Source organism: Malurus melanocephalus, unplaced genomic scaffold (assembly GCF_030028575.1).
Source record: "Malurus melanocephalus ecotype Western Australia unplaced genomic scaffold, MMel_1.1 scaffold_71, whole genome shotgun sequence".
Lineage (NCBI taxonomy): Eukaryota > Metazoa > Chordata > Aves > Passeriformes > Maluridae > Malurus > Malurus melanocephalus.
Window position 1 is genome coordinate 2,627,542 of NW_026623303.1, and position 14,358 is coordinate 2,641,899.

Genomic DNA, 14,358 nt, shown 5'->3' on the forward strand with positions numbered 1-14,358 from the left:
AAATGGTCTGTGTTTCCTTGAGGGAATTTTGACTCTTCCCAATTGTGAGCTATAAATGTTCTTATTACCTTTCTCATTGCCTGCCAAGTTTATTTACAGCTTTCCTTCTTCAGCTGATAGCCCTGAAAAAACTAATTGCCCTTCATAACTTTTATCAGCCTTGGTCTTTCTCCTCTGGCAGGTAGTTAGTGCTCCTGAACTCTCAACTCTTGCATTTATTTCTAAAGGTTTCAAAAGAAATCTCAGGAAGAAATCTATTTTTTACTTTACATGCCTGAATGCAATCTGTCTATTCCAGGAAAATCTTGATCATTTTGCAAGAAAATATGTTCTGGCAGATTTCTAAAATAACATTAAAAAGTTTACAGAAGACAGAGACAGGTGTGTCCCTTGAGGAATTTTGTATAGAATCAGAAATTATTTGCTATTCTTAAGGGCCTGAATTCTGCCTCTGCCAAGCTCTCTGATTGTAGCATGAACCAGTGCCCTTCGACAATGAAACTATTAATGGTTCATCCCTGAGAATTTTAACTYATCTTCCCTGCTCTCATTTTAACCATAGCTTATTTCTGAACTTAAGTAAAGGTGTATTTACTTTTCATTAAGCTATTTTGAAAATCAATATGATTAAAGAGATAATTATGAGCTTTAGGTAGTTTTCTTCCTTACAAACTTCCTTAGATAATGACAGTCTTTTAAAAATCCAAATTCCAGCTCATACAGCAAACAACTTGCCCAGGCTTTGCCTTCACAGCATATTACCAATCTGAGACCAACACTATATCAAAGCTGAATAAAGCTGAATAGAGCTGGTTTTACTCCCAAGGTGAAACTCCAAACTCTCTCAGATTCCAAGCTAACTATGTTGGCAAGATACTGGTTAACTGTGTGGGTGAAAACTCAGCAAATAATATGGCTGAATAGTGAATAAATCATATATCTTACTATCATGGCTCTAAGACATATAGAAGTCACACCTTGAAATCTATGGATTCCTGTGCATGGGTAATGAATTAAGATCCATGCAAATATAACAGTGTTTATCCCAAGAGCATGGCACCAATCSTGAACAGGAGCTCTCAGCTTATCAGAGACCAATTCCTGCTTTCTGTCACCTAGTGGAAACACTCACATTTTATAATTTGAAAGCCAAGGACACATAGTGAACCTTGAATGGTGGGAAGTGCATTTCTCTGCAAGTTTCTCACATCTCTAATCATGGGATTTTTTGTGCTCTGTGATTTATGTTTTCTTGGCCCCGGTATCTCAGTATATTCTGCCAGTGACTAAAACCAATAGAGCACAGACTAACATTTTAAATTTCAAAAGGCAGCAATCTGATGGCTTTCTTTGTTTACTTGCCCACAAATTACAGAAATCTATGACTTACCCCATCGTGTTAATTAGTTGAATCAAAGAATGCTTTGCAACCAAGGTTTATAGACCCGCTAATACCAACCAACTTAATACAGATCATTACATCCTATAAGCAAGTATCCAGATTTTAAAATCTTCACCCATACTGGTTTTAAGCATGTTGATACAAGTCTGAAAGACTGTGGCCTATATTYCTACTTTCAAGGGTTTCTTTGTGCTAAATTCACATTGAATCCTGTCACAGAGATTACCAAGAAACCTAACTGAAGCTATTTTGCTCACCAAGTTTTTGGGCTTCATTAGCAAATGAAAATATTTGTTGGAAAATAAAGTCTGAACAAAGCAACCAGCAAAAAGTATCTGAGTAACTGAATAATTTCCCTATTCTCCCTTATAAATGAAAAAAAAATAACCAAAATCACTACATAATATAGGTGGGTAAGACTGTTAAGTCTGGAATTTCAGTGAAATCTGGTGTGGGCTGGCCAGTAAAAGATGCTGATTTTTGTCCCTCATGCAAATAAATTCCTTCGACTAATATGATGGCCTGAGTTGAAAACCTCCAAAGCAGAGCTTTGCTCTCCAACACCTTATAAGCATTTCATGAAGCTCYATCAGATATTATGGCCCACAGTGGCCCACATAAGTCCAGCTTTGAACTCTTGTCTGATCTCTCCTGCTTCTCCTATATGGTTCAGCCAAGCCTTGATCCTCCTTCTCTGATTTTGCACAGCATTATTCCAGGCTCTCTCTCCATTCTCCATATACTAAAACCTAATAASTTTTGTTATAGTGATGTCTCACAGAAGCCTATAAACTGTCTGGGTAGGTCTTCTTTAACAGGCAGGAAACACAAGGCAGTTACATTGACAGATAACTCTCTTTCATGGCCCAGGCTTTTGTGAAAAAGTACCTTTTTTAAACTTAGTGAAAACCTCTTTGCATGACACTCATCAAACCAACTCTAGATCCAGAAGCATAAATAATTTATACCCATTTTTATTCTTGATCCTTTAAGAGTCTCTTTCCCTCAAGCAGTTCTTCACCAGGGAGGAAAATTCATCTCAACATCTGAGACATCCATGTTTAGGAAGAAAAAATTTGCCCTCTGTAGGTACCTGTTTCCATCAGTTATATCAGGAACCCACCCAAATAGTTTCATCTATTTACTTAATTTTCAGTTGGATAAAGTTAGGTAACTTGAACTCCATCCATCAAGATGGAATAAGTCACAGAGCTGAGAACAAGTATTTGCCACRGAAAGCCAACAAGCAACCACAAACATCTGCAACTGTCGGAGTTCAAAGCCAACAAATGCAAAAATCAGCTGTTACAGACAGCTAACGCGMGGAGAGGGTGCGAGGTGGGAGCTCCGCAGCGCTGCTGCTGGGAGGATGCTGCAGAGATGCTCCGGACCGTCCCGGGTAGCAGCAACTGCAGCCCAGCGCAGGGCTGGCGGGTTTCGGGGAACCCGAAGAGTTCTGGTGCCACCTAGAGGGAATTACTCGCCTAAAAAGTGGTGAAATCGTTAACGCACRTGGTGTCACACAATTTGCCACACATGTACAGCACTGAGGAAAAAGAAAATTCTAGAAAGTGGGGCTCTTACTGCTGTGAAAACTATATGCAGAATATGAGCAGGAGCAGCGTACAACTTACATCTTCATCTCAGTGTAGCTTGCAATTACAAATGCCGACAGTATATTTAAGACACCCCACCCAACTGCTGATTTCTCTTCCCTTCAAACAATTTCTCAGCTGTAGTCCTTCCCTTCTTCCTCCAGTTATTGAATTCTGAGGAAATAGCCAATAAGCTGACCACATCTGGAGGTTGGATCTTGCTTTCCTGTAGCACAGCCACAGCAGGAGCCAGCTGGCATGGAGGGTGCCTTGGGCACCCAGAAAGCATTATGTGGTCAAGAAAGCTTCAGGAATGCAACTCCACAGTCCTMTGCAGACCACCAGCTTTTCCAAATGACCCATCTGGAGTCTAGTATCTCCCTGTGTAACTTAAACCTGTTCTGCATGATAGCGGGAAAAGAGCCAGCATCCACAAGCAAAAGGAGGATTTATGTTCAAGCATGAACATAAATCATTGTATTTCCCTCATTATGAAATCTGCCATGATTTACAGCAGTGATGATAACCTGCAGGGACGCTATGGAGGTTGGGGGAGTACTGCTGATGGGTGGACTCTGCAACCYTTTCACAGCAGGTTAAAGTAATTTCTGAATAAGTGTTGGCCAAAACATTGTGGACCACAGTGCTTTCCTTAAGCTGCTGCACATGGTCACTGCYGTGGTTTGGTCCATGGGCACAGCATTCATGCTGTGGCTCTTATTTGACCCATAGGAAACTCCAAATGTAAGTAGTGCTGAAGCCAATTGATTAGATATTAAAAGAGACCTGTATATGTGTTATGGCTGCAGTTTTTCCCAGGCACAAATTCTCTCCCTTCCCAATCTATATGTCCTGGTAGAGTGCAGAACAAGTCTTGGGCCATGCTAATAAATCCCTGGCTTTGCTGCTAGTAACACCAGTCAACACATCATGGCTGGCAACACAGCTTCCCGTGTAGAATTAGTGCCTTGCACACTGAAGGCCCACATATAGAAGATGCCTGGTCTTYACTCCTTAGAGCTTAGTTCATCCAAGTGTATCTTGATATTGATATTGGTAGTTCACTGATCCCCATGAGAGTTGTACCTCCAAGGCTYTGGGTCAGATAAATTTAGAAGAATATTCACCTGCCAAAAAGTTAAGTACCCGTCACCCTAAATGGGAACACAGCAAGATGTTCAGCATGTCTTTGGGTATGTGGGACTGTCCTGCTGTTCTGCTGTCATACACCACAGCATCTGCTCCCCAGCAGCACACCTATAGACCYTCTGGCCTCCACTGTTTCATGGACACTATAACAGCTCTGTTCCTTATCAAAAACTTCACTTTGCAAACATCCCCAAAGCCCAAACTCCACAGAAAAATATCACTTGAGTGCAGTGGAAGCCAAGGACTCATTCAGACTGCTGCAGGGCTATGTCATACACCCAGCCAGGATTCTTTTAACCATGATTTAATGCAAATAGYATCTGAACTGGCCACCAAAATTGCTGAGCAAAACTATTTTAACTTTTAGAAGGTTGCTCTTCAGACAAAGGAAGGACACACTTTACAGGCCAGACTATTGCTGCACCTTGCCTTATCGGCCTGGTGGAAGCCGTAAAAGGAGCAGACTGCAGAGACAAGGCTGCAATGTGTCTCCTTTGTGTTCAGACAGGAGAGGAGGCTGAATASAAAGAAGTACATCTGCTGTGTTTCAGAGATACTGCAAGGGCAGACSGTGTCCAGCTGTGGGGAATGTGAAGCACACGAGGATGGGGTGTCTCGAGTCAGGACCTGCAGAAGCACATGGTGGCTTCCAAAACAGATGTGGCTGCTCCCAGGCTTACACATGCCCTGCCCTGCTAGAGCCACTCACCACAGCAGCACTTGGGAAACGTGGAATGTGGAGATAAGCACAGCAAGGCAGCTGCTGGATCCAACCTCCGGATGGTGACACCCCTACCTCCAGGCCAGCAAGTCTGGACTGTTCTCCTTCCCCCTGCTGTCACCGGCTGTGGGATTACCTGCACATGGCCAGTTCCTTCCWCTCATTCCTCAAAAATTACAYCCACCAGCCTGATATATTAATTTCYTGCTAATTRTCAAAACCATTTGGCYGTGAAATCCCTGAACCACATTTAGGTTTCAGAATTGACAAGAGAATTAGACTGAGCTACAAGCATTGATATAAATGATATTGAATTTAATGTATTTATTATAACCTGTCACGCAGATACAGCCAAAGAGCTACCAACACGTTTTAGCATTTAGCAAACGTGAACTTCAATGATTTTCTCYCAGAACAATGTTATTGATATCATGAGCACTTCAGCTGAGCATGTGCTGCTTTGAAGGATTCAATATTGGGATTGATTAATACAGTCGTATCTCAAAATAATCTCTGCTTAGTAAAGTACATTGATAAAAAGATTTGCACCTCAATGTCTTTTTTGCAGTGAGGGACACAGAACTGAACACAGCAATCGAGGCATGGCCTTGCCAGGGCTGAGTGTGGGGGACGATCACTGCCCTGGTCCTGCTGGCCACACCATTGCTGATCCAGGCCAGGATATCATTGGCCTTCTTGGCCACCTGGGCACAGCTGGTTCATGTTCAGCTGCTGTCACCAGCATTCCCAGGTCCTTTTCTGCTGGGCAGCTTTCCAGCCACTCTGCCCCAGCCTGTGGCACTGCAAGGGACTGTTGTGACCAAAGTGCAGGACCTGACACTCAGCCTCGTTGARCCTCACACCACTGGCAATGGCCCAGCCTGTCCAGATCCCTCTGCAGAGCCTTCCTGCCCCCCAGATCAACTCTATCCCTCACTTGGTGTCATCTGCAAACTCACTGAGAGTGCACTCGACCATCTCATCAGAATCCTGACAAAGATATTCAACAGGACTGGGCTCAACACTGACCCTTGAGGAACCCCACCAGTGACCCGCTGCCACTGGATGCAGCACCATTCACCACCACTCTCCGGGCCCGGCCATCCAGCCAGTGCTCAACACAGCGAAGAGTGCACCTGCCCAAGCCGTGGGCTGCCAGCTTTTCCAGAATGCCGCGGGAAACAGCATCAGGAAAAGGCTTTGCTGTAGCYCGGACAGACAGCATCCCCCGGCGCTGCTCTGGGAGCAGCTCCACGGTCAGGGCTCCGCAGCCTCGGCCCCCACAGGGCCCGCCACTCCAGACAGCGGGAAGCGGAAGGGACGGAGCCGCTGCCGGGGCGGAGCGGAGAGGATGGGCCGGGGCGGAGCGGGGCCGGGGCCGAGCCGGGGAGGAGCGGGCCCGGCCAGGGAGCGGGGTGGAGCGGAACCGGGCCTGGGTGATGCTGGCGGTGCTGGCCGCCGCCTGGTCCCTGCTGGCTGCCGCATTCCTAGCGGCGCTGCTGCTGCTCCGGTGGGCCCCGGCGCGACGGCTCGGTGCTGCCGGCCTGCTGATCTCCGGCCTCTTCCAGGACCTCATTCGCTACGGGAAGACGAAGCGCGGGTGCGGGCAGCTCCCGGGCTGGCTGCGGCTCCTGCAGGTGCCCAAGAGGTGAGGGGCGGTCCCGCCGCCGTGCGCGTCTCGGGGACTGCAGCAGGGCCGGGACACTGAACTGTACATGGCTCCCTCCAGCTCTATTGCAGGAGTGGAGCATGGACACTGCGACCGATCATACAGAATCCGTATGCTTGAATCCCAGTCCCATGCGAGATCTCCAAAACAAAYCTTATAGCAAGGTCAGGCACCTGGGAATGTGAAATCCTATTTAACCGTGCAAATGTGCTGCAGGTTGTCTGTCTTAGACCGATTCTCAGTGTTTGCCTTCTCCCTTCAAGGTTTATTTTTGAAATGTGACCAATAATAGCATGGGAACAACAGCAATCTAGACTTAAATGAACAGTCTCCGATAAGGCAAAAGAAGCACTGCGTTATCCAAGTCCATCTTAATAGATGTTTGATGAAATGAAATAAAATATATGTATATGATTAGATGTTTAATGAAATGAAATAAGGAAATTAAGTAGATGTTTAGTGAAATTATGAAAGGGGCAACCCCCCACATTTATGGCTTCTTATGTGTTTCTGGTTTTGTATATTATGGGATTTCTTATTTTTTGATAGCTGAGATTCATGACTAGAACTAGTCATTGAATGTGAGCCAGATGGGATCTTGCAAGGCCAGCAGGACAGGACTGAGAGGCTACTTAGCGTGAAGATCCGATCACCCCTATTGTAACAATCTCTGACACATATTGTAAACAAAGCTTTCAAACCAAATATTTTTTAAAGGTTTTGTGACACAGCATGTTATATATGGAAAGGTAATGTAGTATCTTGTTTATCAGGCTTCATGATACTCCAAATACCCAGGGATATGTTTAAGCTCTGCAGTACCCTGAGTGAAAATAAGGATTCAAAGGCTTTGTCTTAATCACTGTCCTGCAAAATGCTACATTCTTTAGGTAGGTTCTTGTCTGAGTTGACCTTTCTCCAGCAGAAGTTTCCCAACACCCTTTCTTAGGGAGATTGGTGTCTGAAGAATGTGCTTTTTCAGGGAGTTGGTCTCAAGCTCTCAACATCTACAAAGCAATTCTGTTACTTGATTAGTGAATCCATAACACTTCTACCTGAAGGAATAGAGAAGATCTTGAAGATAGCCMCCAAGTAATTTTCTGTTCTTTCCATCTGTGTCTTGTTCCCAGACAAGCATTGTGTTTTCACTGCCCTGGGCCTGTTTTAAACTTTGCCACTCTGTCTTGTAAAGTGTTGCATTTCAGGTTGGTTTGGAAAACTGAAAATTCCTCCCCTTGAGGAGGGATGACACATCTGCTTACTGCAGTGCTGGTTTGATCTCTAGGTCAGGTGTATCCCCAGTGTAATTGGGATTGCTGAAAGCTCATGGGTGTATCTCTTCTAAGGTGCCAGGGCTTCTTTGTCTGCTGGTGGCAAAAATCAATGTGTGGAGAAAGCTCCCTAAGAGTGACAAGATATAAGTTGACCGAGTAACAGGACTGTAGGGAAAGACCTTGAAACTTGGGAGGTGGTGGGGAGTTTTTATCAATATACAAATTCTGGGAATTTGTATATTCAGAAAGTGAGGGAAAGGGATTAAATTTTAGTTCTGCTGTTGCAAGTCAGCAGACCAAATGTCATTTCTGCCTGGTGGGAGAAGGAACGAAATTGATAAACTTCAGGGATTAGGGTTGCTAATCGCCAGGGTGCTCTGGAGCGTGCAGGGATGCTTGCTGCCAYTATGATTCTGACTTGATCTCTCGTGCTCTTGAGAGATACCTGAGCTGCTCCAGGAAGGGGTTACTTTCATTGCCTTCAACTAAGCAAGGGTRTTGTACCCCTGCACTGCACCAAGAGAAGATTTTGCATGTTCAACAGAAATATTATCTTCCCTTCACGATACAATATTACCCTAGTTTTGTACCTATAGTTAAGTTGTTAAGGCCATCAGCATCTTCCCGTGGGATGTATTTTATCTCTTTGAAGATATTTCCAGATTTTTCTTCATTGCCAAAAGTACTTTTAATTTTAAAAACACAAGGAAATATTGGATCACCTAGTTTGAACTGGATATTGTACACAGTTGTATATTGCTGGATATTGTAAACAGCTTTAGGCTGTTTAAGTCAACCCAGTTACCTGCTTTGACTGTCATGTCTTGCATTTCAGTAAAGCACAGTGKGCTTTTTAAAGTGCATTATGGAGTTGGGAGATTTTTTGTTTTCTTAACAAATGTGGTCTTGCCTTGTAATCACCCAGTAGTGTTGATGGTCACTGTTTGTTTTTTTTTTCTATATGATTGTTGCGGACCTTGAATTTGCAGAGGTACAAGATATTTTAATGTAGACTGGGATAATTACTTCTAGTGCCTTTTACCATCTGCATTTGTAACTGATTAACATGTCATGTAATGCATCGACTGGAACTGAGAAAAGTGGGAATGCTGTGAGGTGCAGCATCTTGGAAATACSCAGAAAACTAATCTGGATGTGCTTTGCTTAAATGATAATGTTATGTACATCATGATTAGTTGTAAATCTTGAGGAATACATTTGCAATGTGTGGATTACACTGTATGCTCTTTAGTGCAGCTATGGTTAGTAAAGTAGGCTAAGTGAGAGGTTATTCCAGGCAGCATTTCATTGGGGAAAAATGTGTTAAGGTTATTGCTGCTTGGTACCGCTGAGGTCCTGCATTCTCTCCCTGGGCAWTTGATGTGGGCACAAAAGGGAATGCACTCACCATCAGGTAGGCATGCCCTGCAGCTACATTTCCAACTGAGGAATGATGAGAACATCAATGAAAACCCTTTTTTGTTCCCATAGGTGGTTTACTCACTTTTATGTGGTTTCTGTGCTCTGGAACGGTTTTCTGCTGATCTGGCTTTTCCGAGCTGAGTTCATTGGAGAGTCGCTCCCATCATGGATTCAGCACATGCACCATGCTCTTGGCAGAGATTCTCAGAGCAAGGACATAGGCAAGTATTCCAGGTATTATAATGTAGCCGTATAAATATTAAAAACCTGTATTACCAACACTGTGCTGAATTTGTATTCAAGTGCTACTTCATTGGTTGTTTTTCAGCTAGGCTACAAATTACTTTCCTGGTACACCAAGTACCTTTGTCATTATTCAACACCGAAATATTTCTAATTTATGGCTTTCAGCAGTCCTTTTAACAGAAAGAGCCATTAACACCTTCAGGAAGAAATCTTGCTGTGGTCAGCAGTGCCTCATCTGTACAAATATTTTCCCCAGTTAATTTAAAATGAGGGTAAAATTTTGCGGGGGGAGGGGGGAACAGTCTTTTTGGAGCACTGTCAGGATAAATTGTTCCTGTCTGTTTCAAAGTTGCTGKTTTTTATCTGTAAGCAGATAGTGAGCATGTGTCTGCACTCCTGGTTCTCTTGCTCCTTTGGCTACATAGCTGTCGAAGACTTGCAGAATGCCTCTGGACCAGCGTGTTTTCCAATGGTGTTATTCACATTGTGCAATATTGCTTTGGRCTTGGTTACTACATTGCTGTTGGCTCAACTGTGCTGTGTCAAGTGCCTGYTAATGTCAGCAATGGTAAGTGCCTGCTTAGTTGTCATCAAAGGTGTAGTTTTGCTCTCATTTGTTTCCATTGTGGCACATGGTTTCATAGAAGGCTGCTTGTCTGAGAAGTGTGTTAACTGATGAGATGTGAAAGTACTTCCTCTCATAGTTCAAAGTGATTACATTTCAGTATATCACATTATCAGCCAGCATTATACACAAACAGTGACACTTTCATGTTAACCACCACAGTTATTTGCTGAAAGATGTCTCACAAAGATACTTYCAGGATATCAGTCATATGCTTTAGGAAGGACAGTAATAGGTACCACTTCTCAAATACATAACTTCAGTTCTCAAACTGAAGAGTTTTTTGTTGTAAGCTTTCCTGCAGGGTGAGTCTGCAAGCTGTCTTGGCTACCTCATTTTTCTTACGTGGAGTACTTACCACTGCTCTGTCTTGATTCAGGCAGTTTCTTCTGTCCCTTGGTACTGTAATGTTTCCATTAATGCATGAAAAATTTGTGTTATATGGCTTTATTCTGCCAACACATTCCAATGGGTCTCACAAATGAGCTGCTAAATCCCCTGCATAGATGAACCACAAGCTGGTTGTAGCAGTCCTCCTGTGACCAATTTTTGTGAGGCAGTCATTAATAAGTATATRAGTTTGGTGAAGTTTTTAACTGCTTCAAACCACATCAGGCAGGGGCTGGTATCTAGCTGCTGGTATCTATCAGGTGTGTATGTRTGATATCACTGTGTGCTTGCATGTTGACTTGAGCCATCACGTTTAATTAGGATAATAATAGTTACAAACTATTACAGTTTGTTTTATAGTTAGTATAGTTATAGTATAACTATAGTGTTGGATATTGAGATCTCAGATTACCAATTATTTGTCATTGTACATCACACTGTATTTCAAGCTACTGGATTAATAACTAGGTTTTTTTTTAATATACAGTGGTTAAGTGCTAGCTGGGCACTTAAATGATGCAGGATTTAAAAGCATCTTTCAAGGGATTAGAGGCTCACTACTAGAATTTTATAAGACAGTAACATTTTAAAAAATGTATATAGTGTTTTGGGATGATGTTTGGGAAGTTACTTCTTGGCTATATATTAATAAAACGTATTTCATTCAGGAAAAGAGCTTTCTGTGCAGATCTGCTGGTATCACATTGTAGGAGTTACGATGTACATTTGGGCCTCTCTTCACCAGCACAGATGTCTTGCAATTTTAGCTAATCTTAGAAAAAACAGCTCAGGTAAGATGTTTCATTTCTGTCGACTGTTTACTTAGGTATTTTTTTCTGGTTGTTTAAATAGGCTTCTATAGCTTATTATACCTTAAACACGAGGTTTTCTCAGTTCCTGTAGTGTGTAGGTTAAATGAGGCTGTTTGGAAAAGAGATTGGATGGCTGAATTGGGGAGAGAGTGTATGCTATGTCTGTATGTATAGTTCTGTAAAACTTTAAATGAAGCTCTGTTTTCTAACATCTTAAGGACAGACACATCCTAATGGTTAGGGCTTGTTCCACTCCTCAGGGACCTCACTTCCGTTTCCATGTGGGATAAAGATCAGTTTCCTTAGTCTATATTTGCACAGCCAGAGGTGGCATCTTAATTAATTAAGTGCAAAGCTGCCAAATCAGATGCACATGGATGATGATGATTAACTTTAATAAGCATATTGTTCTGTAATTGTGATATATGTTTGTTTAATGTATCTTCCCAATTAATTTCTTCCCRTTTGCTTGCAGGAAAGGTTGTAAATCTGAGCCACAATGTACCTTTCGGAGACTGGTTTGAGAGCGTTTCTTGCCCTCACTATTTTGCAGAGCTCCTCATCTATGTTTCTATGGCCATTGCACTTGGAATTTACAATGTGACGTGGTGGTGTGTAGTGATGTATGTTTTTTTTAACCAGGCACTGGCTGCTGTTTTGTGTCATGAGTTCTATCAGAAAAACTTTAGGTCCTATCCAAAGCATCGAAAAGCATTTATACCACTTGTTTTTTAGGGCTTTTTTTTCCCAAAGTATCTTTGTGCAAACTGGGAATGTAAGAGATAAATGGTTTATTAAAACCAAGGAAAAGTCACACACTTTTCTCTAGTYCTACCTCAAAAGCCCATAATTTTAATGATAATCTCATCCATGTAACCAATTTAGGTGAGGAAATGTAAGGTCTTTGCATATCATACAAGCTAAAAAAGGTTTACTGAAGACCTTAATTCTAAGTGAAGAGATGCTAATTGGGTCTTTTCTATATCTTGTGCATAAAACACTTGTTGTGCAGCAAGTCCAAATACATATATGTGAAAACTSTTGAAAAGAGGGAATCATTTGAAGTACCTGTATTTCATGCCTTGACTAATATTTAAGCATATTTCTTTCTGAGTCTCTTTTCTCTGAATCACTTCAGAGGGAGGCACATCTTTCTGTGCTTTCCTGCTGACAATTAAAACCAGCTTTACAACTGTAAGCACAAAAAGCAATGGAGAAAGCTGCGGTGGAGGAATGACTCATGCTCAGCAGTGGAGATAAACAGACCCATTCGCTGCATTATCTCTTCTGCACCAAAGTGTTTTCATTCATTGATGAAGAATGCTTTATCCCTAAACTGGGAAAACAGTGGAAGGTTCTCTGACTAAAAGGACAGTAGAAGAGAATGTGCAGAAAATTAACGTTCTTTGTTGTGTTTCTGTTGTCTTTATAGTGGGTTATTGGAGTCCCTCCTGTGTTAGAGGGGACAGCTGTGCAGGATGACCATGACCATAACTACACTGTTTTTTAAACAGATACAATAAACTGCCAAGGCAGAGAACACACAGAAACCAGTACCTGATAAGGACTGCAAAGAAGTTCTTTACTGGGGAGATGATGTCACTCAACACAGGGACCTTTTTTGCACTTAACTATTGAATATTTTGGTCCTCTTAATGATCAGTTTATGTGATGAAGTATATGGATGCTGGTGTTTCACCATGTTGTCTACTTACATGCACACATTATTTTGAATATAAGAAGTATTTTTATTCACTGAASTATATCTTATGAAGTGTCTAATTAAAAGTTTTTTATACTCTGTTTCCATATTGTATGATTTTTTAAAATTTAACTTACATATTTGAAAATCACTTTGCACACAATGTTGTGGCTCTCTTGGCTGTTGCATTCCTCCTTCCGTAACACTCCTGTAGTTTCAGTTCACCGTGGAATATCAGCAGCCGTGGCTTGGGACCGTAATGTATTTTTTTAAGTGGTTCTCTAAAGGCTCCTTGAGCCTGTCTGTGGATGTCTGCTGTTTAACTGGTGTTGTCTTGTTTCCTAAATTGCTCCTCAGGAAGCACATTCCTGTCCTTGCTCTGGGGAGAGCACTGGGGTGCATGGTTCTCCTGGGGTCCCCAGGGAAAGTATCATCTAGAGTGCTGTGCCAGGTTCTGGGCTCCTCAGTACAGGGGAGAYGTGGAGATCCTCGAGCAGGTGAGGGCAAACAGAGGTGATACGGCGTTTGGAGCATCTCTCTTACACAAGGAAAGGCTGAGGAAGCTGGGCCTGTTCAGCATCGAGAAGAGACCTATGAGAGGGGTCCTCAGTATCTACAGACCTCAGCATCTAATGGGGGGCAAGGGGTGCTAAGAGGATGGATTCAGGCTTTCCTTGGTTCCAAGCAACAGGACAAGAGGCAGTGGGCAGAAACTGATGCACAGGAAGTTCCACCTGAACATGAGCTTTTCTATGTGGGTGATTGAACACAGGAACACATTGTCCAGAGTCTCTGGAGTCTCCCTCAGTGGAGATATTCAGGAACTATCTGGAAACAACCCTGTGCCGTGTGCTCTAGGATGACCCTGCTTGAGCAGGGATGTTGGACCAGATGTCCCCCTGTGGTCCCTTGCAGCCTGACCCGTACTGTGATTCCGTGCTCGGGCACACGGCCCTGCTRGGGTCACGCACACCCGAACCGCTGCTGTGCACTTGGCCATTAATGCAACCGGGACGTGTCCGGACCGTTTCTGYGTGGATTTTTTACCGCCTTAAGCAGCCGCTTCCCGTCCCTCCCGCTGCGCCCTTTCCCTGCCCGTAAGCAACTCCGAACGGGAAAGGGACGCGCTKGGACTCGCCCGCTCCCCGGGAATGCCGCCCCCGGCGCGTCACCTTGGCCCGTCCCCTCGTGACGCCGGGAGCCGAAGGGGGGGGGGATACCCTCGGCAGGGTCTCGGCCCGAGCGCTGGGAGCCGGCCCGGGACCCAGCAAGGGACCCGCGGTGCCGGGCCGGGCCGGGGCGGAGCGGGGCGGGGCGGAGCGGGCAGTCCGCGCGCGGCAGGAAGCGGTTG

At 43.7% G+C, this 14,358-nt stretch overlaps 2 protein-coding genes across 2 annotated transcripts in view; both read left to right on the forward strand.

Annotated features, from left to right (window-relative positions):
- The first annotated feature begins 6,265 nt into the window (after positions 1–6,265).
- SRD5A3 (steroid 5 alpha-reductase 3) lies at positions 6,266–13,099 on the forward strand. Its single transcript, XM_057366820.1, has 5 exons — positions 6,266–6,515; positions 9,302–9,453; positions 9,852–10,046; positions 11,162–11,284; positions 11,781–13,099. The coding sequence occupies exons 1-5, from the start codon at positions 6,307–6,309 to the stop codon at positions 12,038–12,040; spliced, it is 939 nt and encodes a 312-aa protein (XP_057222803.1). The 5' UTR covers positions 6,266–6,306; the 3' UTR covers positions 12,041–13,099.
- A 308-nt stretch (positions 13,100–13,407) lies between these two features.
- TMEM165 (transmembrane protein 165) overlaps positions 13,408–14,358 on the forward strand; it is a 10,751-nt gene continuing 9,800 nt past the window's right edge. Inside the window, exons 1-2 of the mRNA XM_057366744.1 lie at positions 13,408–13,504; positions 14,110–14,354. Of these exons, the coding sequence (XP_057222727.1) occupies positions 13,408–13,504; positions 14,110–14,354 (342 nt within the window). The remainder of the gene's footprint in view (positions 13,505–14,109; positions 14,355–14,358) is intronic.